Source organism: Scyliorhinus torazame, chromosome 26 (genome assembly GCF_047496885.1).
Source record: "Scyliorhinus torazame isolate Kashiwa2021f chromosome 26, sScyTor2.1, whole genome shotgun sequence".
NCBI lineage: Eukaryota > Metazoa > Chordata > Chondrichthyes > Carcharhiniformes > Scyliorhinidae > Scyliorhinus > Scyliorhinus torazame.
This window is the reverse complement of record NC_092732.1, coordinates 32,560,052-32,584,395: the sequence shown is the minus strand read 5'-3', so window position 1 is coordinate 32,584,395 and position 24,344 is coordinate 32,560,052. Positions and strand designations below refer to the sequence as shown.

Below are 24,344 nucleotides of genomic sequence, written 5' to 3'. Positions count from 1 at the left end.
AGTCTGATACTAAGGGACAGTGTAACAGAGAGAGTGTTATAACTGAGAGTCTGATACTGAGGGACAGTGTAACAGAGAGAGTGTTATAACTGAGAGTCTGACACTGAGGGACAGTGTGTGAGAGAGAGTGTTATAACTGAGAGTCTGATACTGAGGGATAGTGTGTGAGAGAGTGTTATAACTGAGAGTCTGATACTGAGGGACAGTGTGAGAGAGAGAGTGTTATAACTGAGAGTCTGACACTGAGGGACAGTGTAACAGAGAGAGTGTTCTAACTGAGAGTCTGATACTGAGGGACAGTGTGAGAGAGAATGTTATAACTGAGAGTCTGATACTGAGGGACAGTGTGTGAGAGAGAGTGTTATAACTGTGAGTCTGATACTGAGGGACAGTGTGAGAGAGAGAGTGTTATAACTGAGAGTCTGAGACTGAGGGACAGTGTGTGAGAGAGAGTGTTATAACTGAGAGTTTGATACTGAGGGACAGTGTGAGAGAGAGAGTGTTATAACTGAGAGTCTGATACTGAGGGACAGTGTGTGAGAGAGAGTGTTATAACTGAGAGTCTGATACTGAGGGACAGTGTAACAGAGAGAGTGTTATAACTGAGAGTCTGATACTGAGGGACAGTGTAACAGAGAGAGTGTTATAACTGAGAGTCTGATACTGAGGGACAGTGTGAGAGAGAGAGTGTTATAACTGAGAGTCTGATACTGAGGGACAGTGTGTGAGAGAGAGTGTTATAACTGAGAGTCTGATACTGAGGGACAGTGTAACAGAGAGAGTGTTATAACTGAGAGTCTGATACTGAGGCACAGTGTGTGAGAGAGAGAGTGTTATAACTGAGAGTCTGATACTGAGGGACAGTGTAACAGAGAGAGTGTTATAGCTGAGAGTCTGATACTGAGGGACAGTGTAACAGAGAGAGTGTTATAACTGAAAGTCTGATACTGAGGCACAGTGTGAGCGAGAGAGTGTTATAACTGAGAGTCTGATACTGAGGGACAGTGTGAGAGAGAGTGTTATAACAGAGAGTCTGATACTGAGGGACAGTGTAACAGAGAGAGTGTTATAACTGAGAGTCTGATACTGAGGGACAGTGTGTGAGAGAGAGTGTTATAACTGAGAGTCTGATACTGAGGGACAGTGTGAGAGAGAGTGTTATAACTGAGAGTCTGATACTGAGTGACAGTGTGTGAGAGAGAGTGTTATAACTGAGAGTCTGATACTGAGGGACAGTGTGTGAGAGAGAGTGTTATAACTGAGAGTCTGATACTGAGGGACAGTGTAACAGAGAGAGAGTGTTATAACTGAGAGTCTGATACTGAGGGACAGTGTAACAGAGAGAGAGTGTTATAACTGAGAGACTGATACTGAGGGACAGTGTAACAGAGAGTGTTATAACTGAGAGTCTGATACTGAGGGACAGTGTGTGAGAGAGAGTGTTATAACTGAGAGTCTGATACTGAGGGACAGTGTGTGAGAGAGAGTGTTATAACTGAGAGTCTGATACTGAGGGACAGTGTGAGAGAGAGAGTTTTATAACTGAGAGTCTGACACTGAGGGACAGTGTAACAGAGAGAGAGTGTTATAACTGAGAGTCTGATACTGAGGGACAGTGTAACAGAGAGAGTGTTATAACTGAGAGTCTGAGACTGAGGGACAGTGTGAGAGAGAGAGTGTTATAACTGAGAGTCTGATACTGAGGGACAGTGTGAGAGAGAGAGTGTTATAACTGAGAGTCTGATACTGAGGGACAGTGTGTGAGAGAGAGTGTTATAACTGAGAGTCTGATACTGAGGGACAGTGTGAGAGAGAGAGTGTTATAACTGAGAGTCTGAGACTGAGGGACAGTGTGTGAGAGAGAGTGTTATAACTGAGAGTCTGACACTGAGGGACAGTGTGAGAGAGAGAGTGTTATAACTGAGAGTCTGAGACTGAGGGACAGTGTGTGAGAGAGAGTGTTATAACTGAGAGTCTGATACTGAGGGACAGTGTAACAGAGAGAGTGTTATAACTGAGAGTCTGAGACTGAGGGACAGTGTGTGAGAGAGAGTGTTATAACTGAGAGTCTGATACTGAGGGACAGTGTCAGAGAGAGAGAGTGTTATAACTGAGAGTCTGATACTGAGGGACAGTGTGAGAGAGAGTGTTATAACTGAGAGTCTGATACTGAGGGACAGTGTAACAGAGAGAGTGTTATAACTGAGAGTCTGATACTGAGGGACAGTGTGTGAGAGAGAGTGTTATAACTGAGAGTCTGATACTGAGGGACAGTGTAACAGAGAGAGTGTTATAACTGAGAGTCTGATACTGAGGCACAGTGTGTGAGAGAGAGAGTGTTATAACTGAGAGTCTGATACTGAGGGACAGTGTAACAGAGAGAGTGTTATAGCTGAGAGTCTGATACTGAGGGACAGTGTAACAGAGAGAGTGTTATAACTGAGAGTCTGATACTGAGGGACAGTGTGAGAGAGAGAGTGTTATAACTGAGAGTCTGATACTGAGGGACAGTGTAACAGAGAGAGTGTTATAACTGAGAGTCTGATAGTGAGTGACAGTGTGAGAGAGAGTGTTATAACTGAGAGTCTGATACTGAGGGACAGTGTGTGAGAGAGTGTTATAACTGAGAGTCTGATACTGAGGGACAGTGTGAGAGAGAGAGTGTTATAACTGAGAGTCTGATACTGAGGGACAGTGTGTGAGAGAGTGTTATAACTGAAAGTCTGATACTGAGGCACAGTGTGAGCGAGAGAGTGTTATAACTGAGAGTCTGATACTGAGGGACAGTGTGTGAGAGAGTGTTATAACTGAGAGTCTGATACTGAGGGACAGTGTAACAGAGAGAGTGTTATAACTGAGAGTCTGATACTGAGGGACAGTGTGTGAGAGAGAGTGTTATAACTGAGAGTCTGATACTGAGGGACAGTGTGTGAGAGAGAGTGTTATAACTGAGAGACTGATACTGAGGGACAGTGTGAGAGAGAGTGTTATAACTGAGAGTCTGATACTGAGGGACAGTGTGTGAGAGAGTGTTATAACTGAGAGTCTGATACTGAGGGACAGTGTAACAGAGAGAGTGTTATAACTGAGAGTCTGATACTGAGGGACAGTGTGTGAGAGAGAGTGTTATAACTGAGAGTCTGATACTGAGGGACAGTGTGAGAGAGAGTGTTATAACTGAGAGTCTGACACTGAGGGACAGTGTGTGAGAGAGAGTGTTATAACTGAGAGACTGATACTGAGGGACAGTGTGTGAGAGTGAGTGTTATAACTGAGAGTCTGATACTGAGGGACAGTGTAACAGAGAGTGTTATAACTGAGAGTCTGATACTGAGGGACAGTGTGTGAGAGAGTGTTATAACTGAGAGTCTGATACTGAGGGACAGTGTGTGAGAGAGTGGTATAACTGAGAGTCTGATACTGAGGGACAGTGTGTGTGAGAGAGTGTTATAACTGAGAGTCTGATACTGAGGGACAGTGTGTGAAAGAGAGTGTTATAACTGAGAGTCTGACACTGAGGGACAGTGTAACAGAGAGAGTGTTATAACTGAGAGTCTGATACTGAGGGACAGTGTGAGAGAGAGAGTGTTATAACTGAGAGTCTGATACTGAGGGACAGTGTAACAGAGAGAGTGTTATAACTGAGAGTCTGACACTGAGGGACAGTGTGAGAGAGAGAGTGTTGTAACTGAGAGTCTGATACTGAGGGACAGTGTGTGAGAGAGTGTTATAACTGAGAGTCTGACACTGAGGGACAGTGTGAGAGAGAGAGTGTTATAACTGAGAGTGGGCTGGCAGTGGTGTTCGCGGTTATATACAGAGTGTGGAGGGTGCATTGAGGCTCGATGTCAGGGGGGACGGTGGTTATGTGTGGGGGTTATTTGCCCATCTTTGCAGTGTGGTCGAGGACCCTCGCTGGCAGCCCCTCTGACCCTCTCTCCTCTCCGCAGCTGAGCAGAAGTACGAGGGCTTCCTGATGGTTCTGACCACCATGCCCGTGGTGGTCCTGCTTTTCATTCTGCTCCTCGGTGCCTTCGTGTACGTCTACAACAAGAAGAGGTGAGCGATGTCCTCGCCCGGAGCGAGGGCTCTCCCAGCTAACGTCCTGCCCACTCCCCCGTCCTCGCCACCCCCCCCCCCCCCCCCCCCCCCCGCTCCGGGCCCCGGGGGGGGGGGGATTCTCTCAGCCTCTCCCCCCCCGGAGTGGCTGCGTCGAAGGTGCTGCCTTCGCGCAGCCAGTTGTTCCTGCTCCCCGCCTGAACCTTTCCATTCTCCCAACAGGATTAACGGCTTCCTCAATGGCACCCTCTACATGTCGGTGAACCCCGAGTACTTCAACCCTGCGGACAGTAAGTGAGGGGGCGGGAGCTGCGCGCCGCGGAGGCGGTGAGACGGGCACGACGCACGCACATCCGGCCCCTCGAGCCCGCGCTGCCCCGTGCAGGCCCGACGGGCCGAATCGCCTCCCCCCTGCCCACTCGGGGGTCCGACGCGTGGTGAAGACGGAGAGGGACTGACGCTGAGATGGACGCAATGGGGGAACGGGAGAGAGTCCCTCTTCGTGCTGAGAGGGTTAAATCCCGAGGGAGAGGACGCACAAACGCGGGTGCGCTCCCTCGAGTGTGTGTGTGGGGGGGGGGGGATCTAATCGAGGGGGTTTGAGATGATTATGAAGAGTTTGCCCTATATCGGGGTGACACGGGTGAAGACGGATGGAAAGATGTTCTTCCTCACGCGAGGAATCGAACATCAAATCAAGATGTTACGCTTCCGTTGATGAGAGGTGTTGGGGAGACGTTGGGCGCCATTGAAACAGGGTCCCCTGTCGGGCGCGTTTAACCGGGTGTCAACTCACCCCGCCATCTCCTCATAGGGCGGGGCCCGACCGCCCAGGCCCCCCCCCCCCCCCCCCCCCAGATCAACCGTGATCGAACGGGACGGCGGGGCAGGCGCGAAGGAGCCGAATAGCCGGGGATTCTCTGTCGTGTCAGTTCGCCTCACGTTCTAACCCCTCTCGCTCCCTCGCCGCCCTGCTTCCCCCCCCCCCCCCCCCCACCCCCACCACCCCGCCCCCTCCTCCGCAGTGTACGTCGCCGACGAGTGGGAGGTCCCCAGGGAGACCATCACCGTCATCGGGGAGCTGGGCCAGGGCTCCTTCGGGATGGTCTACGAGGGGATCGCCAAGCTGGTGGTGAAGGGCGAGGCGCAGACCCGGGTGGCGCTGAAGACGGTGAACGAGTCTGCGAGCCGGCGCGAGCGCATCGAGTTCCTCAAGGAGGCGTCGGTGATGAAAGCCTTCGACTGCTACCACGTGGTAATGGGAGCCGAGATTTGGGGGCGGGTTGAGGGGGCGCGCGGGGGTTTCCCCAGGGGTCAACGGGGGGCGGGGGGGGGGGGCGAGGAGTGCTTCTGCCAAACCTCAACACAGGCCGGTGCCTGTCTAGACGCCCAGGTGGAGTGTCTGTCGCCCCCCCCCTCGTCCTTCCAGACGGTGGAGGTGGCGGGTTTGGAAGGTGCTGTCGAAGGCGAGAGGCCGCGGTGCGTCTTGTGGACGGTGCACACGGCTGCCGCTGTGCGTCGGGGGGGGGGGGGGGAGGGGTGGAGGGAGTGAATGTCGGCGGTTAGCGTGCCGATCGAGCGGGGCTGCTTTGTCCTGGGTGGTGTCGAGCTTCTCGAGTGTCGTTGGGAGCCGCGCTCACCCAGACAGAGCTGCTCGCGATTCCCCCCCCCCCCCCCCCCCCCCCCCCCACTGGGCTCAAGTCTCGCCCCCAGAATGGCGGGGTGGAGGGCAGTTCACTAACCCACCAGCGCAGACAGACACCCACCACGCGGCACAGCGGTTAGCACTGCTGCCTCACGGCGCCAAGGTCCCGGGTTTGATTCCCGGCTTGGGTCGCTGTCTGTGCGGAGTCTGCACGTTCTACCCGTGTCTGCGTGGGTTTCCTCCGGGTGCTCCGGTTTCCTCCCACAGTCCAAAGATGTGCAGGTTAGGTGGATTGGCCGTGCTAAATTCTCCCTTAGTGACCAAAGATGTGCAGGTTAGGTGGATTGGCCGTGCTAAATTGTCCCTTAGTGTCCAAAGATGTGCAGGTTGGGTGGATCGGCCGTGCTAAATTCTCCCTTAGTGACCAAAGATGTGCAGGTTAGGTGGATTGGCCGTGCTAAATTGTCCCTTAGTGTCGAAAGATGTACAGGTTAGGTGGATTGGCCGTGCTAAATTGTCCCTTAGTGTCCAAAGATGTGCAGGTTAGGTGGATTGGCCGTGCTAAATTGTCCCTTAGTGTCCAAAGATGTGCAGGTTAGGTGGATTGGCCGTGTTAAATTGTCCCTTAGTGTCCAAAGATGTGCAGGTTAGGTGGATTGGCCGTGCTAAATTGTCCCTTAGTGTCCAAAGATGTGCAGGTTAGGTGGATTGGCCGTGCTAAATTGTCCCTTAGTGTCCAAAGATGTGCAGGTTAGGTGGATTGGCCGTGTTAAATTGTCCCTTAGTGTCCAAAGATGTGCAGGTTAGGTGGATTGGCCGTGCTAAATTGCCCCTTAGTGTCCAAAGATGTGCAGGTTAGGTGGATTGGCCGTGCTAAATTGTCCCTTAGTGTCCAAAGATGTGCAGGTTGGGTGGATCGGCCGTGCTAAATTGTCCCTTAGTGACCAAAGATGTGCAGGTTAGGTGGATTGGCCATGCTAAATTGCCCCTTAGTGACCAAAGATGTGCAGGTTAGGTGGATTGGCCATGCTAAATTGCCCCTTAGTGACCAAAGATGTGCAGGTTAGGTGGATTGGCCATGCTAAATTGTCCCTTAGTGTCCAAAGATGTACAGGTTAGGTGGATTGGCCGTGCTAAATTGACCCTTAGTGTCCAAAGATATGCAGGTTAGGTGGATTGGCCGTGCTAAATTGTCCCTTAGTGTCCAAAGATGTGCGGGTTAGGTGGAATGGCCGTGCTAAATTGCCCCTTAGTGTCCAAAGATGTGCAGGTTAGGTGGATTGGCCGTGCTAAATTGCCCCTTAGTGTCCAAAGATGTGCAGGTTAGGTGGATTGGCCGTGCTAAATTGTCCCTTAGTGTCCAAAGATGTGCAGGTTGGGTGGATCGGCCGTGCTAAATTGTCCCTTAGTGACCAAAGATGTGCAGGTTAGGTGGATTGGCCATGCTAAATTGCCCCTTAGTGACCAAAGATGTGCAGGTTAGGTGGATTGGCCATGCTAAATTGCCCCTTAGTGACCAAAGATGTGCAGGTTAGGTGGATTGGCCATGCTAAATTGTCCCTTAGTGTCCAAAGATGTACAGGTTAGGTGGATTGGCCGTGCTAAATTGTCCCTTAGTGTCCAAGGATGTGCGGGTTGGGTGGATTGGCTGTGCTAAATTGTCCCTTAGTGTCCAAAGATGTGCAGGTTAGGTGGATTGGCCGTGCTAAATTGTCCCTTAGTGTCCAAAGATGTGCAGGTTAGGTGGATTGGCCGTGCTAAATTGTCCCTTAGTGTCCAAAGATGTGCAGGTTAGGTGGATTGGCCGTGTTAAATTGTCCCTTAGTGTCCAAAGATGTGCAGGTTAGGTGGATTGGCCGTGCTAAATTGCCCCTTAGTGTCCAAAGATGTGCAGGTTAGGTGGATTGGCCGTGCTAAATTGTCCCTTAGTGTCCAAAGATGTGCAGGTTGGGTGGATCGGCCGTGCTAAATTGTCCCTTAGTGACCAAAGATGTGCAGGTTAGGTGGATTGGCCATGCTAAATTGCCCCTTAGTGACCAAAGATGTGCAGGTTAGGTGGATTGGCCATGCTAAATTGCCCCTTAGTGACCAAAGATGTGCAGGTTAGGTGGATTGGCCATGCTAAATTGTCCCTTAGTGTCCAAAGATGTACAGGTTAGGTGGATTGGCCGTGCTAAATTGACCCTTAGTGTCCAAAGATATGCAGGTTAGGTGGATTGGCCGTGCTAAATTGTCCCTTAGTGTCCAAAGATGTGCGGGTTAGGTGGATTGGCCGTGCTAAATTGCCCCTTAGTGTCCAAAGATGTGCAGGTTAGGTGGATTGGCCGTGCTAAATTGCCCCTTAGTGTCCAAAGATGTGCAGGTTAGGTGGATTGGCCGTGCTAAATTGTCCCTTAGTGTCCAAAGATGTGCAGGTTGGGTGGATCGGCCGTGCTAAATTGTCCCTTAGTGACCAAAGATGTGCAGGTTAGGTGGATTGGCCATGCTAAATTGCCCCTTAGTGACCAAAGATGTGCAGGTTAGGTGGATTGGCCATGCTAAATTGCCCCTTAGTGACCAAAGATGTGCAGGTTAGGTGGATTGGCCATGCTAAATTGTCCCTTAGTGTCCAAAGATGTACAGGTTAGGTGGATTGGCCGTGCTAAATTGTCCCTTAGTGTCCAAAGATGTGCGGGTTAGGTGGATTGGCCGTGCTAAATTGTCCCTTAGTGTCCAAAGATGTGCAGGTTAGGTGGATTGGCCGTGCTAAATTGCCCCTTAGTGACCAAAGATGTGCAGGTTAGGTGGATTGGCCGTGCTAAATTGCCCCTTAGTGACCAAAGATGTGCAGGTTAGGTGGATTGGCCGTGCTAAATTGTCCCTTAGTGTCCAAAGATGTACAGGTTAGGTGGATTGGCCGTGCTAAATTGTCCCTTAGTGTCCAAAGATGTGCGGGTTAGGTGGATTGGCCGTGCTAAATTGTCCCTTAGTGTCCAAAGATGTGCGGGTTAGGTGGATTGGCCGTGCTAAATTGTCCCTTAGTGTCCAAAGATGTGCAGGTTAGGAGGATTGACCGTGCTAAATTGCCCCTTAGTGTCCAAAGATGTGCAGGTTAGGTGGGATTCCGGGGATAGGTGGTCAGTGGAGGTCAACGGGAGCGATTCTGTTCAGTTCCTGACCAGACGTCTCTGCTCGTTACGTACAGGTGCGACTTCTCGGTGTCGTCTCCAAGGGACAGCCCACCCTGGTCATCATGGAGCTGATGGTTCGAGGAGATCTGAAGAGCCATCTTCGCTTGCTGCGCCTGGGTTCTGAGGTACCGGCTCCATCAAACATCTGGCAGTATAACCCCTGTCCCGAGGGTAAAAGGGTAACCTGTTGGTTCACGGGGGTTCAGCCATCCAAACCCGGCGAGGTCAGGTTGTGACGATAATTCGCGGCCTCAGTGTAATACAGATAGAACTCGCATGTCAAGTTCTCCCTCTGTACTGACCCTCCCACAGTGCGGCACTCCCTCAGTACTGACCCTCCGACAGTGCGGCACTCCCTCAGTACTGACCCTCCCACAGCGCGGCACTCCCTCAGTACTGACCCTCCCACAGCGCGGCGCTCCCTCAGTACTGACCCTCTGACAGTGCGGCACTCCCTCAGTACTGACCCTCCCACAGTGCGGCACTCCCTCAGTACTGACCCTCCCACAGTGCGGCGCTCCCTCAGTACTGACCCTCCGACAGTGCGGCACTCCCTCAGTACTGACCCTCTGACAGTGAGGAGCTCCCTCAGTACTGACCCTCTGACAGTGCGGCGCTCCCTCAGTACTGACCCTCCGACAGTGCGGCACTCCCTCAGTACTGACCCTCTGACAGTGCGGCACTCCCTCAGCACTGACCCTCCCACAGTGCGGCACTCCCTCAGTACTGACCCTCCCACAGTGCGGAGCTCCCTCAGTACTGACCCTCCCACAGTGCGGAGCTCCCTCAGTACTGACCCTCTGACAGTGCGGCGCTCCCTCAGTACTGACCCTCTGACAGTGCGGCACTCCCTCAGTACTGACCCTCTGACAGTGCGGCACTCCCTCATTACTGACCCTCCCACAGTGCGGCACTCCCTCAGTACTGACCCTCTGACAGTGCGGCACTCCCTCAGTACTGACCCTCCCACAGTGCGGAGCTCCCTCAGTACTGACCCTCCCACAGTGTGGCGCTCCCTCAGTACTGACCCTCTGACAGTGCGGCGCTCCCTCAGTACTGACCCTCCCACAGTGCGGCGCTCCCTCAGTACTGACCCTCCCACAGTGCGGCGCACCCTCAGTACTGACCCTCTGACAGTGCGGCGCTCCCTCAGTACTGACCCTCCCACAGTGCGGCGCTCCCTCAGTACTGACCCTCCCACAGTGCGGCGCTCCCTCAGTACTGACCCTCAGAACTGCACACAATACTCCAACTGTGGCCTAACCAATGTTTTAAACAGTTCCAGCAAAACCTTCCTGCTGTTAAACTCTATGCCTGGGCTAATAAAGGTAAGTATACCATAGGCCTTCTCAACCACTGTGTCCACCTGCTGTGCTACCTGAAGGGACGGGTGTACGTGCTCACCGAGGTCCCTCTGATCCTCCCCAGCGGCCTGCCGTTTATCCTGTATTCCCCTTGCCTTGTTTGTCCTGCCCAAGTGCATCACCTCACACTTATCCCCATTGAACTGCATTTGCCACTGATCAGCCCGTCTATCCGCCTGTAATCGCCCGCGCACTGAGGGTGAACGCCATGGGCGGACTTTCTGATGTACCGTTTCGCGTTACCTTGTCGCCACTTTGCCCATCCCGAATTGCCCCCCCCCCCCCTCGAGAAGGTGGTGGGCGAGCTGCCTTGTTGAACCCGCTGCGGTTCATGCGGCGTAGGTACAACCGCCGTGCTGTTAGGGAGGGAGCCATTTTGTTTTTCAGAAAATATTTTATTGAGGCCGTTATAATTTTGACAATTCAGACAAAGAGATCCAACACAGACACACAAAAAACCCCACAATAACACCCCCCTCCCCCAAGCACAGACCCTAACCACCCATACATTAGATTCCCTACCCTTATTCGTGCCCCCTCCCCGCCCCCTGCTGATGGCCAATTTTCCCTGAAGAAGTCGCCTCCGAGCGAACCCCTGTACCGAACCCCTAAAGGCGAACTTAATTTTCTCTAGCCTAAGAAACCCTGCCATGTCACTGACCCGAACCCCCGACTTTGGGAGCTCCGAGTCCCTCCAGCCCAGCAAAATCCATCTCCGGGCCACCAGGGAGGTAAAGGCCAGAATGTCGGCCTCTCTCCCCACACCCCCCCCCACTGGGCTCCCGGATCTTCCGACACCCCGAATATCGCCACCTCCGGACTCGGAGTCGCCGTCCCTCCCAGGATCTCTGACATGGCGTCTGAAAATCCCTGGCAAAATCCCCTCAGCTTCGGACACGCCCAAAACATACGGACACGATTGGCAGGTCTCCCCCCCGCACCGCCCACACCTGCCCCCCACCTCCTCATAGACCTACTCATCCGGGCCACAGTCATACGAGCCCAGTGGACCACCTTGAGCTGGATCAGGCCGAGCCTGGCACACGACGGGGATGCCTTCTCCCATAATCCGACTTCCAACTCCCCTCCCAGCTCTTCCTCCCGCTTCCTCTTCACCTCCCCCATTGGGACCGCTCCCCACTCCATCAGCTCCTTATACATTTCCCAGACCCTCCCCGCCCCAACCCCTGCTTTAGACATCGGCTTATCCTGTAGCCCCCTGAGAGGGAGGCGAGGGAAGCTGGGAATCTGCCTCCGAGCAAAATCCCGCAGGCACCGGAGCTCGTCCCCACCCGGCAACTAAAACTCCTCCTCTAACTCCGCCAAACTTGGAAAGCCCTCCTCAATAAAATGATGCCGATGATTGTCACAGATCGGGGACCACACCGGCCCCCCCCTCCAACACCGTGTGCTGCCTCCACTGCCCCCACACCCTCGGAACTGCCACTACACCGGGCTTGTGGAGTACCGAGCCGGCGAGAACGGCGGGGGACGCCGTTAACACAGCCCTCAGACTCGTGCCCTTGCAAGAAGCTACCTCCACTCGCTCCCACACCGACCCCTCCCTGTAGAAGCCAGGTATTTCTAATACAACTAATATAGGTAAAAGATAGCTGTTCAAGCATAAATATTAAGCATTTCTAATACAACTAATATAGTGTGGTATTATCAGGTATTGCGGTACCCAAGAGGCTGATGAATATAAGAACATAAGAACTAGGAGCAGGAGTGCGCCATTCGGCCCCTCGAGCCTGCTCCGCCATTCAATGAGATCATGGCTGATCTTTTGTGGACTCAGCTCCGCTTTCCGGCCCGAACACCATAACCCTTAATCCCTTTATTCTTCAAAAAACTATCTATCTTTATCTTAGAAACATTTAATGAAGGAGCCTCGACTGCTTCACTGGGCAAGGAATTCCATAGATTCACAACCCTTTGGGTGAAGAAGTTCCTCCTAAACTCAGTCCTAAATCTACTTCCCCTTATTTTGAGGCTATGCCCCCTGGTTCTGCTTTCACCCGCCAGTGGAAACAACCTGCCCGCATCTATCCTATCTATTCCCTTCATAATCTTATATGTTTCTATAACCCCCCTCATCCTTCTAAATTCCAACGAGTACAGTCCCAGTCTACTCAACCTCTCCTCGTAATCCAACCCCTTCAGCTCTGGGATTAACCTAGTGAATCTCCTCTGCACACCCTCCAGTGCCAGTACGTCCTTTCTCAAGTAAGGAGACCAAAACTGAACACAATACTCCAGGTGTGGCCTCACTAACACCTTATACAATTGCAGCATAACTTCCCTAGTCTTAAACTCCATCCCTCTAGCAATGAAGAACAAAATTCCATTTGCCTTCTTAGTCACCTGTTGCACCTGTAAACCAACTTTTTGCGACTCATGCACTAGCACACCCAGGTCTCTCTGCACAGCAGCATGTTTTAATATTTTATCATTTAAATAATAATCCCTTTTGCTGTTATTCCTACCAAAATGGATAACCTCACATTTGTCAACATTGTATTCCATCTGCCAGACCCTAGCCCATTCACTTAGCCTATCCAAATCCCTCTGCAGACTTCCAATATCTTCTGCACTTTTTGCTTTACCACTTATCTTAGTGTCGTCTGCAAACTTGGACACATTGCCCTTGGTCCCCAACTCCAAATCATCTATGTAAATTGTGAACAGTTGTGGGCACAACACTGATCCCTGAGGGACACCACTAGCTACTGATTGCCAACCAGAGAAACACCCATTAATCCCCACTCTTTGCTTTCTGTTAGTTAACCAATCCTCTATCCATGCTACTACTTTCCCCTTAATGCCATGCATCTTTATCTTATGCAGCAACCTTTTGTGTGGCACCTTGTCAAAGGCTTTCTGGAAATCCAGATATACCACATCCATTGGCTCCCCGTTATCTACCGCACTGGTAATGTCCTCAAAAAATTCCACTAAATTAGTTAGGCACGACCTGCCCTTTATGAACCCATGCTGCCTCTGCCCAATGGGACAATTTCCATCCAGATGCCTCGCTATTTCTTCCTTGATGATAGATTCTAGCATCTTCCCTATTACAGAAGTTAAGCTCACTGGCCTATAATTACCCGCTTTCTGCCTACCTCCTTTTTTAAACAGTGGTGTCACGTTTGCTAATTTCCAATCCTCTGGGACCACCCCAGAGTCTAGTGAATTTTGGTAAATTATCACTAGTGCATTTGCAATTTCCCTAGCCATCTCTTTTAGCACTCTGGGATGCATTCATTCAGGTCCAGGAGACTTGTCTACCTTTAGCCCCATTAGCTTGCCCATCACTACCTCCTTGGTGATAACAATCCTCTCAAGGTCCTCACCTGTCATAGCCTCATTTCCATCAGTCACTGGCATGTTATTTGTGTCTTCCACTGTGAAGACCGACCCAAAAAACCTGTTCACTTCCTCAGCCATTTCCTCATCTCCCATTATTAAATCTCCCTTCTCATCCTCTAAAGGACCAATATTTACCTTAGCCACTCTTTTTTGTTTTATGTATTTGTAGAAACTTTTACTGTCTGTTTTTATATTCTGAGCAAGTTTACTCTCATAATCTATCTTACTCTTCTTTATAGCTTTTTTAGTAGCTTTCTGTTGCCCCCTAAAGATTTCCCAGTCCTCTAGTCTCCCACTAATCTTTGCTACTTTGTATGCTTTTTCCTTCAATTTGATATTCTCCCTTATTTCCTTAGATATCCACGGTCGATTTTCCCTCTTTCTACCATCCTTCCTTTTTGTTGGTATAAACCTTTGCTGAGCACTGTGAAAAATCACTTGGAAGGTTCTCCACTGTTCCTCAACTGTTTCACCATAAAGTCTTTGCTCCCAGTCTACCTTAGCTAGTTCTTCTCTCATCCCATTGTAATCTCCTTTGTTTAAGCACAAAACACTAGTGCTTGATTTTACCTTCTCACCCTCCATCTGTATTTTAAATTCCACCATATTGTGATCGCTCCTTCGGAGAGGATCCCTAACTATGAGATCCTGAATCAATCCTGTCTCATTACACAGGACCAGATCTAGGACCGCTTGTTTCCTTGTAGGTTCCATTACATTCTGTTCTAGGAAACTATCGCAGATACATTCTATAAACTCCTCCTCAAGGCTGCCTTGACCGACCTGGTTAAACCAATCGACATGTAGATTAAAATCCCCCATGATAACTGCTGCACCATTTCTACATGCATCAGTTTATTGCCTGCCCCACCATAATGTTACTATTTGGTGGCCTATAGACTACTCCTATCAGTGACTCTTTCAACTTACTATTCCTGATTTAAACCCAAATAGATTCAACCTTATCCTCCATAGCACCGATGTCATCCCTTACTATTGCCCCGATGTCATCCTTAATTAACAGAGCTACACCACCTCCCTTACCATCCACTCTGTCCTTCCGAAAGGTTTGATACCCTCGGATATTTAACTCCCAGTCGTGACCATCCTTTAACCATGTTTCAGTAATGGCCACTAAATCATAGTCATTCACGATGATTTGTGCCATCAACTCATTTACCTTATTCCGAATACTACGAGCATTCAGGTAAAGTACACTTATGTTGGCTTTTTTACCTCTGTTCAGAATCTTAACACCTCGATCAGTAACCTCTCCTAAGTTATATTTCCTCTTAACCTTTCTCCTAATTTTCCTTGTCGTTGAACCCATATCTTAATGTAACAACCTGCCGCATCGCTTACCATTAATGTTTTTACTTCCCGTTTTATTTCTTTTAGTATTCCTGGTCCTATTCACTGAGCTCCCCTCAGTCACTGTACCTTGTACTGTCGACCTTTTTGATTTTTGACTGTGGCTTCTCTGCCTTACACTTTTCCCCTTACTGCCTTTTGTTTCTGTCCCTGTTTTACTACCTTCCAACTTCCTGCATCGGTTCCCATCCCCCTGCCACGTTAGTTTAAACTCTCCCCAACAGCTCAAGCAAACACCCCCGCCCCCCCCAGGACATCGGTTCCAGTCCTGCCCAGGTGCAGACCGTCCGGTTTGTACTGGTCCCACCTCCCCCAGAACCGGTTCCAATGCCCCAGGAATTTGAATCCCTCCCTCTTGCACCATCTCTCGAGCCACGCATTCATCCGATCTATCCTGCCATTCCTACTCTGACTAGCTCGTGGCACTGGTAGCAATCCTGAGATTACTACCTTTGAGGTCCTACTTTTTAGATTAACTCCTAACTCCCTGAATTCAGCTTGTAGGACCCCGTCCCGTTTTTTTACCTATATCGTTGCTGCCTACGTGCACCACGACAGCTGGCTGTTCACCCTCCCCCCCCAGAATGTCCTGCAGCCGCTCCGAGACATCCTTGACCCTTGCACCAGGGAGGCAACATACCATCCTGGAGTCTCGATTGCGTCCGCAGAACCGCCTGTCTATTCCCCTTACAATTGAGTCCCCTATCACTATAGCCCTGCCATTCTTCTTCCTGCCCAGCTGTGCAGCAGAGCCAGCCACGGTGCCATGAACCTGGCTGCTGCTGCCTTCCCCTGGTGAGCCATCTCCCTCAACAGTATCCAAACCGGTATATCTGTTTTGCAGGGAGATGACCGCAGAGGACACCTGCACTGCCTTCCTACTCTTGCTCTGTCTTTTGGTCACCCATTTTCTATCTCCCTCAGTACCTTTCACCTGCGGTGTGACCAACTCGCTAAACGTGCTATCCACGACGTCCTCAGCATTGCGGACGCTCCAAAGTGAGTCCATCCGCAGCCCCAGAGCCGTCAAGCGGTCTAACAGGAGCAGCAACTGGACACACCTCTTGCACGTGAAGGAGTCAGGGACACTGGACATGTCCCTGAGCTCCCACATCGCACACAAGGAGCATGACACGGGTCTGAGACCTCCTGCCATGTCTTAAACCTTCGGTTAACTTCAACAATTTCAATTTCCCCCAAAAAATAAATAAATAAACAATGAAGAAAAACAAAAAATAACTGTACCAATGAAAAGAAAAAGAAAATAGAAAAACTACTTACCAGGGATAAAAAGCACTTCCTCCCCACCCAGCTTCGAATTCCCACCTAGATTCAAATTCCCAAACTCACTCTTGGTTCTGTCTCACTCTGGCTGTGTCTTCGCTGGCTCTCTGGGAGAACTCACTGGGAGTGAGTTTACAAGTGGCTCTTTTTAAACTGTCCTGAATTGACTCCCCTCCCCCACCTGCTTTTAGATCAAGGTAGATTTAAGGGACTGACACTTAACTGCCAACCAGTTATGTGAGTGGGCGGGGCAGCCCTTGTTAACCTACACTGTACAATTCTAGCTTAATTTAAATTAATTTAAACTCCTGAAATTTAAAAGGAGCTGCCTTACTGATTTGATTCAATTCCCACCTAGATTCAAATTCCCAAACTCACTCTTGGTTCTGTCTCACTCTGGCTGTGTCTTCTCTGGCTCACTGGGAGAACCATGGTTATGACCATTGGTTAAACCTAGGAATTTACCATTGGCTGTTGATACGTAGCTCCGCCCTGACAGGCGGAGTATAAGAACCAGTGCCGTCCCAGCAGCCTTCACTTTCTGTACCGAAGCTGCTGGGGAATAAGTTCTAGTCGATTAAAGCCTTCAGTTATGAAATCACTTTGTCTTGAGTGTAATTGATCATCCATCATATAGGTAAAAGATGGCTGTTTAAGCATAAATATTAGTTGTATTAGAAATACCAGGCGTCTACACTCCCCCACTAGGAGTTCCAGGATTTTGACCCAGCGTCAGTGAAGGAACGGCCGATATATTTACAAGTCGGGGGATGGTGAGAGTGTGAGGTCCGTGACGTGTGATGCATGTCTGAATTTCGGATATACTGTGTGATATGGATTTGGCGCAGTCAGGGTTAACAGTCTGGGTTAGTGTGTGTGGGACTGCTGCGGTCATGTTTATAAAAGAATCCTGGTTTGCAAGGCAGCTAGGGTTTTGGTGCCAGAGGTGCAATTAAAGCGACGTAAAAGTTTGGGCGGATGGACGTTTATTTAGATTCAGCCGGTTCCCTGCGGAGCAGATAATTAGAAATGTTGGGCGGGATTCTCCGTTCCCCGACTCCGATTCCATAATCGGCCGGAGAATCCCAAATCAGGGCGGGGCCTGTTTTCGGATGCTCCGCCCCTCCAAAACGGCGTCATCGAGGAGCACGCCGTTGGGACAGCCTCAAGACGTCACCCAAAGGCCCTCCCCCGATGGGCCGAGTTCCCGACCGCGCGGTTGACGTCGCGTGCTCATGCGCGCGGCCACGGACCCGGCAATTCTCCGGCCGTTTGTGTCGGGAAAGGCCGTGCGTTTTACGTGGTGCGGCTGCTAGCCCCTCATCAGTCGGAGGATCGGTGCGGGGGCTTCCATCGTAAAACCTCTGGACATAGCCCCAGAATTGGCGAATCCAGCCCATTGTGTTCAGTTTAGCAATATGATGGAGTTAATGGGAAATGTCATGTGAGAGTACCTTTAAGAAATGAGTGTTTAAGAAATGTACCTTTAAGAAATGGATGTTTATCAGTGATGTCAAAGCGTGGGTGGAGCTGGGCTGTCTGTCAGCTTTGCTGCAGGGTGCCTTTTAGTTTCGTTATCAGTGTTGGAGCTGAAGCCAGACAGAGCGGGTGTACTGTTGATCTCTCTGCCGTGAAAAGACTATCTCTTGATCATTTGGTGAATTCAGAATTATAAATGTTCTCAGTAGTGAATGTAAACCTGATGTGCTTCTGTTAAAAGGTGTTTCTTCTGTCTTCCGGATGTTGTTTGGGAAGTTATTAAGCATTACTTAGTGTTGTATTCTTTGGGGGTTGTATCTGAATTGATGGTTGCTAAGATGTTCACTGTATGTTTTAAAAAGGTTAACTTGAGTTCATAGAATAAACATTGTTTTGCTTTAAAAAATACTTTTCCATTTCTGCTGTCCCACACCTGTAGAGTGGGCCGTGTGCTCCCCATACCACAATCTATGAAGGGTTGTGGGTCAGGTGAACTCCATGATACACTTTGGGGTTCTCTAAACCCTGGCCCATAACAGAGGGTCCAGGTGAAGCAGTCAGCTGTTCAGGTTTTCCTCTGAAGAAATTGAGACAGAGATTCTGCAATATTCTGACGGGGGGTCGGGTCCATGCCTGCAAAGCATCTCAAAAAATCTCCCCTTCTCCAAGTGTAGTAACCAAGGCATGTCTGTACAGCAAGTATTCCTGAGTGCTAACTGTATTTAACAGTGGATTGAGGGCTGAGATGCTTTTATTGTTTGAATGGGAGTAAAGATAGCAGTTAATGGTTATTGTGTCACGTTTAAGGGGTAATTGTAAGCTTTTTCTTGTGTGATGTTAAAGATATTTTAATACGGGGCAACAGGATGGCGTAGTGTGTTAGCCTCACGGTGCTGAGGTCCCAGGTTCGATCCCGGCTCTGGGTCACTGTCCGTGTTGAGTTTGCACATTCTCCCCGTGCTTGCGTGGGTTTCGCCCCCACAACCCAAAGGTGTGCAGGCTGGGTGGATTGGCCGCGCTAATTTGCCCCTTAATTGGAAAAAATGAATTGGGTACCTCTAAATTTATTTTAAAGAAATAAAGATATTTTAATACTGGGTTAGTAATAAAGTTTGTTTTAATAAACCATATCCCTATTTTTTTCAGGAAATCACTCCTGGAGCGAGGTCCCCTTTCCGCACACTCTTACAAAATTAAAATAAAATATTGGGATTTCTGTCCAGTATCCGAGCAACTGTTGGGGGCTCGTCCGAGATCAGAATAAACGTTTATTTGAGCATTGCCGAAGTGCAGATATGATTTTCTCTCTCTCTCTCTCTCTCTCTCTCCTTCAGAATAACCAAGTCCTTCCCCCACCCACTCTGAAGGACATGATGCAGATGGCGGGACAGATTGCCGATGGCATGGCTTATCTTAACGCAAAGAAGTTTGTGCATCGAGACCTAGCAGCACGGAACTGCATGGTATCAGAGGACCTGACCGTCAAAATAGGAGGTCGGCCTTCACTCTGACTGACTGACTAGGTTAGAACGGCCAACGAGGCCTGACCAGGCCCTGACTGTGATAGAACGGCCAACGAGGCCTGACCAGGCTGTGACTGCGTTAGAACGGCCAACGAGGCCTGACCAGGCCCTGACTGGGATAGAACGGCCAACAAGGCCTGACCAGTCCCTGACTGGGATAGAACGGCCATCGAGGCCTGACCAGGCCGTGACTGGGATAGAACGGCCAACGAGGCCTGACCAGGCCCTGACTGGGTTAGAACGGCCAACGAGTCCTGACCAGGCCCTGACTGGGATGGAATGGCCAACAAGGCCTGACCAGGCCCTGAATGGGAAAGAACGGCCAACAAGGCCTAACCAAGCCCTGACTGGGGTAGAACGGCCAACGAGGCCTGACCAGGCCGTGACTGGGTTAGAACGGCCAACGAGGCCTGACCAGGCCCTGACTGGGATAGAACGGCCAACGAGGCCTGACCAGGCTGTGACTGCGTTAGAACGGCCATCGAGGCCTGACCAGGCCCTGACTGGGATAGAACGATAGCCAGGCCTGACCAGGCCCTGACTAGGATAGAACGGCCATCGAGGCCTGACCAGGCCCTGACTGGGATAGAACGATAGCCAGGCCTGACCAGGCCCTGACTGGGATAGAACGGCCATCGAGGCCTGACCAGGCCCTGACTGGGATAGAACGATAGCCAGGCCTGACCAGGCCCTGACTGGGATAGAACGGCCAACGAGGCCTGACCAGGCCATGACTGTGATAGAATGGCCAACGAGGCCTGACCAGGCTGTGACTGCGTTAGAACGGCCATCGAGGCCTGACCAGGCCCAGACTGGGATAGAACGATAGCCAGGCCTGACCAGGCCCTGACTGGGATAGAACGGCCAACGAGGCCTGACCAGGACGTGACTGGGTTAGAACGGCCAACAAAGCCTGACCAGGCCATGACTGGGATAGAATGGCCAACAAGGCCTGACCAGGCCCTGACTTTGGTAGAATGGCCAACAAGGCCTGGCCAGGCCGTGACTGGGTTAGAACGACCAACGAGGACTGACCAGGCCATGACTGGGATAGAACAGCCAGCCAGGTCTGACCAGGCTGTGACTGGGTTAGAACGGCCAACGAGGCCTGACCAGGCCCTGACTGGGGATAGAACGTCCAACCAGGCCTGACCAGGCTGTGACTGGGGATGAACGTCCAACAAGGTCTGGCCAGGCCCTGACTGGGTTGGCATGACTAATTAGGCCTGACCAGGCCGGGAACTCTTTTCACTCGGGGGAGGGGGGGGGGGGGGGGTCTGGGAGGGTGACGGAAGGTCTGACGGATTCTGAAAGGGTCTTCAAAAGGGTTGGTGTTTCTCAAAGATGTTTCTATGTGTGTGTATGTCTGTGTGTGTGGCCGGGGGGGGGGGCGGGGGGGGGGGGGGGGGGGGGAGGGGGAGAGGAGCCATGAATGTGCGATAGAGAGTGGGGGAGAATGTGGGACTCGCTCCCACGGGGAGTGGGGAGAATGTGGGACTCGATCCCACGGGGAGTGGGGGGAGAATGTCGGACACGCTCCCACGGGGGAGTGGGGGAGAATGTGGGACTCGATCCCACGGGGAGTGGGGAGAATGTGGGACTCGATCCCAGGGGGAGTGGGGAGAATGTGGGACTCGCTCCCACAGGGAGTGGGGGAGAATGTGGGACTCGATCCGACGGGACTGGGGAGAATGTGGGGCTCGCTCCCACGGGGAGTGGGGGAGAATGTGGGACTCGCTCCCACGGGGAGTGGGGGAGAATGTGGGACTCGCTCCCACGGGGAGTGGGGGGAGAATGTGGGACTCGCTCCCACGGGGAGTGGGGAGAATGTGGGACTCACTCCCACAGGGATTGGGGAGAATGTGGGACTCGCTCCCACGGGGAGTGGGGAGAATGTGGGACTCGCTCCCACGGGGACTGGGGGAGAATGTGGGACTCGCTCCCACAGGGAGTGGGGGAGAATGTGGGACTCACTCCCACGGGGAGTGGGGGAGAATGTGGGACTCGCTCCCACGGGGAGTGGGGGAGAATGTGGGACTCGCTCCCACGGGGAGTGGGGGAGAATGTGGGACTCGCTCCCACGGGGAGTGGGGGAGAATGTGGGACTCGCTCCCATGGGGAGTGGGGGGAGAGTGTGGGACTCGCTCCCACGGGGAGTGGGGGGAGAATGTGGGACTCACTCCCACAGGGAGTGTGGGAGAATGTGGGACTCGCTCCCACGGGGAGTGGGGGGAGAATGTGGGACTCGCTCCCACGGGGAGTGGGGGGAGAATGTGGGACTCGCTCCCACGGGGAGTGGGGAGAATGTGGGACTCACTCCCACAGGGATTGGGGAGAATGTGGGACTCGCTCCCACGAGGAGTGGGGAGAATGTGGGACTCGCTCCCACGGGGACTGGGGGAGAATGTGGGACTCGCTCCCACAGGGAGTGGGGGAGAATGTGGGACTCACTCCCACGGGGAGTGGGGGAGAATGTGGGACTCGCTCCCACGGGGAGTGGGGGAGAATGTGGGACTCGCTCCCACGGGGAGTGGGGGAGAATGTGGGACTCGCTCCCACGGGGAGTGGGGGAGAATGTGGGACTCGCTCCCACGGGGAGTGGGGGAGAATGTGGGACTCGCTCCCACGGGGAGTGGGGGAGAATGTGGGACTCGCTCCCATGGGGAGTGGGGAGAATGTGGGACTCGCTCCCACGGGGAGTGGGGGAGAATGTGGGACTCACTCCCACAGGGAGTGGGGAGAATGTGGGACTCGCTCCCACGCGGAGTGGGGAGAATGTGGGACTCGCTCCCACGGGGAGTGGGGAGAGTGTGGGACTCGCTCCCATGGGGAGTGGGGGGAGAGTGTGGGACTCGCTCCCACGGGGAGTGGGGGGAGAATGTGGGACTCACTCCCACAGGGAGTGGGGGAGAATGTGGGACTCGCTCCCACGGGGAGTGGGGAGAATGTGGGACTCGCTCCCACGGGGAGTGGGGGAGAATGTGGGACTCGCTCCCACGGGGAGTGGGGGGAGTGTGTGGGACTCGCTCCCACGGGGAGTAGGGGGAGAATGTGGGACTCGCTCCCACGGGGAGTGGGGGAGAATGTGGGACTCGCTCCCACGTTGAGTTGGGGAGAATGTGGGACTCGCTCCCACAGTGAGTGGGGGAGAATGTGGGACTCACTCCCACAGGGAGTGGGGAGAATGTGGGACTCGCTCCCACGGGGAGTGGGGGGAGAATGTGGGCGGGCCGATTGACATGAATAATCTGCATTTAGAAAGTGAGTTTCACAAAGCAAAGGTTTCTGAGGTACTTCACAGGAGAGGTATCAGGCACGGTAGCACAGTGGTTAGCACCGCTGCCTCACAGCGCCAGGGTCCCAGGTTCGATTCTGGTCTTGGGCGACTGTCTGTGCGGAGTCTGCACGTCCTCCCCGTGTGTGCGTGGGTTTCCTCCGGGTGCTCCGGTTTCCTCCCACAGTCCAAAGATGTGCAGGTTAGGTAGATTGGCCGTGCTATCATTGTAGGGGACTCCGAGGTCAGCACGGTGGCGCAGTGGTTAGCACAGCTGCCTCACGGCGCCGAAGGCCCAGTTTCGATCCCAGCTCTGGGTCACTGTCCGTGTGGAGTTTGCACATTCTCCTCGTGTTTGCGTGGATTTCGCTCCCAACCCAAAGATGTGCGGGCTAGGTGATTGGACACGCTAAATTGCCCCTTAATTGGAGAAATGAATTGGGCACTATAAATTTAAAAAATAAAAAAAATTGTAATCTCCTCCAGCCCCCTACACCCCCTCCCTATCTCTGTAACCTCCTCCAGCCCCTACACCCCCTCCCTACCTCTGTAACCTCCTGCAGCCCCCTACACCCCCTCCCTATCTCTGTAACCTCCTCCAGCCCCCCACACCCCCTCCCGATCTCTGTAACCTCCTCCATCCCCTACACCCCCTCCCTATCTCTGTAACCTCCTCCATCCACTACACCCCCTCCCTATCGCTGTAATCCCCTCCAGCCCCTACACCCCCTCCCTATCTCTGTAACCTCCTCCAGCCCCTACACCCCCTCCCTATCTCTGTAACCTCCTCCATCCACTACACCCCCTCCCTATCGCTGTAATCCCCTCCAGCCCCTACACCCCCTCCCTATCTCTGTAACCTCCTCCAGCCCCTACACCCCCTCCCTATCTCTGTAACCTCCTCCAGCCCCTACACCCCCTCCCTATCTCTGTAACCTCCTCCAGCCCCTACACCCCCTCCCTATCTCTGTAACCTCCTCCAGCCCCTACACCCCCTCCCTATCTCTGTAACCTCCTCCATCCCCTACACCCCCTCCCTATCTCTGTAACCTCCTCCAGCCCCTACACCCCCTCCCTATCTCTGTAACCTCCTCCAGTCCCTACACCCTCTCCCTATATCTGTAACCTCCTCCAGCCCCTATACCCCCTCCCTATCTCTGTAACCTCCTCCAGCCCCTACACCCCCTCCCTATCTCTGTAACCTCCTCCATCCCCTACACCCCCTCCCTATCTCTGTAACCTCCTCCAGCCCCTACACCCCCTCCCTATCTCTGTAACCTCCTCCAGTCCCTACACCCTCTCCCTATCTCTGTAACCTCCTCCAGCTCCTACACCCCCTCCCTATCTCTGCAACCTCCTCCAGCCCCCTACACCCCCTCCCTATCTCTGTAACCTCCTCCAGCCCCTACACTCCCTCCGTATCCCTGTAACCTCCACCAGCCCCTACACCCCCTCCCTATCTCTGTAACCTCCTCGAGCCCCTACACCCCCTCCCTATCTCTGTAACCTCGTCCAGCCCCTACACCCCCTCCCTATCTGTAAGCTCATCCTTCAAAGCCTGAGGTGAAGGAGTTTCGCAGTTAGATACAGGAATGTATTGAGGTTCCCCAGGAGATCCTCAGTCACCATCTGAAATGCCTTACAGATTTTGGGATGACGAGGGATATATACGAGACGGATTACTATCGCAAAGGAGGGAAAGGCTTGCTCCCAGTCCGCTGGATGGCTCCGGAGTCGCTGAAGGATGGAATATTCAGCCCTCATACTGATGTCTGGCAAGTCTTGCAATTCCTGATCAGTGTGTGG

The 24,344-nt window shown here is 52.3% G+C and overlaps 1 protein-coding gene across 1 annotated transcript in view; it reads left to right on the top strand.

Annotated features, from left to right (window-relative positions):
* LOC140402944 (insulin-like growth factor 1 receptor) overlaps positions 1-24,344 on the top strand; it is a 125,158-nt gene that overhangs the window by 70,830 nt on the left and 29,984 nt on the right. Inside the window, exons 10-15 of the mRNA XM_072490586.1 lie at positions 3,951-4,059; positions 4,282-4,349; positions 5,085-5,314; positions 8,889-8,999; positions 19,076-19,235; positions 24,184-24,313. Coding sequence (XP_072346687.1) covers positions 3,951-4,059; positions 4,282-4,349; positions 5,085-5,314; positions 8,889-8,999; positions 19,076-19,235; positions 24,184-24,313 — 808 coding nt within the window. The remainder of the gene's footprint in view (positions 1-3,950; positions 4,060-4,281; positions 4,350-5,084; positions 5,315-8,888; positions 9,000-19,075; positions 19,236-24,183; positions 24,314-24,344) is intronic.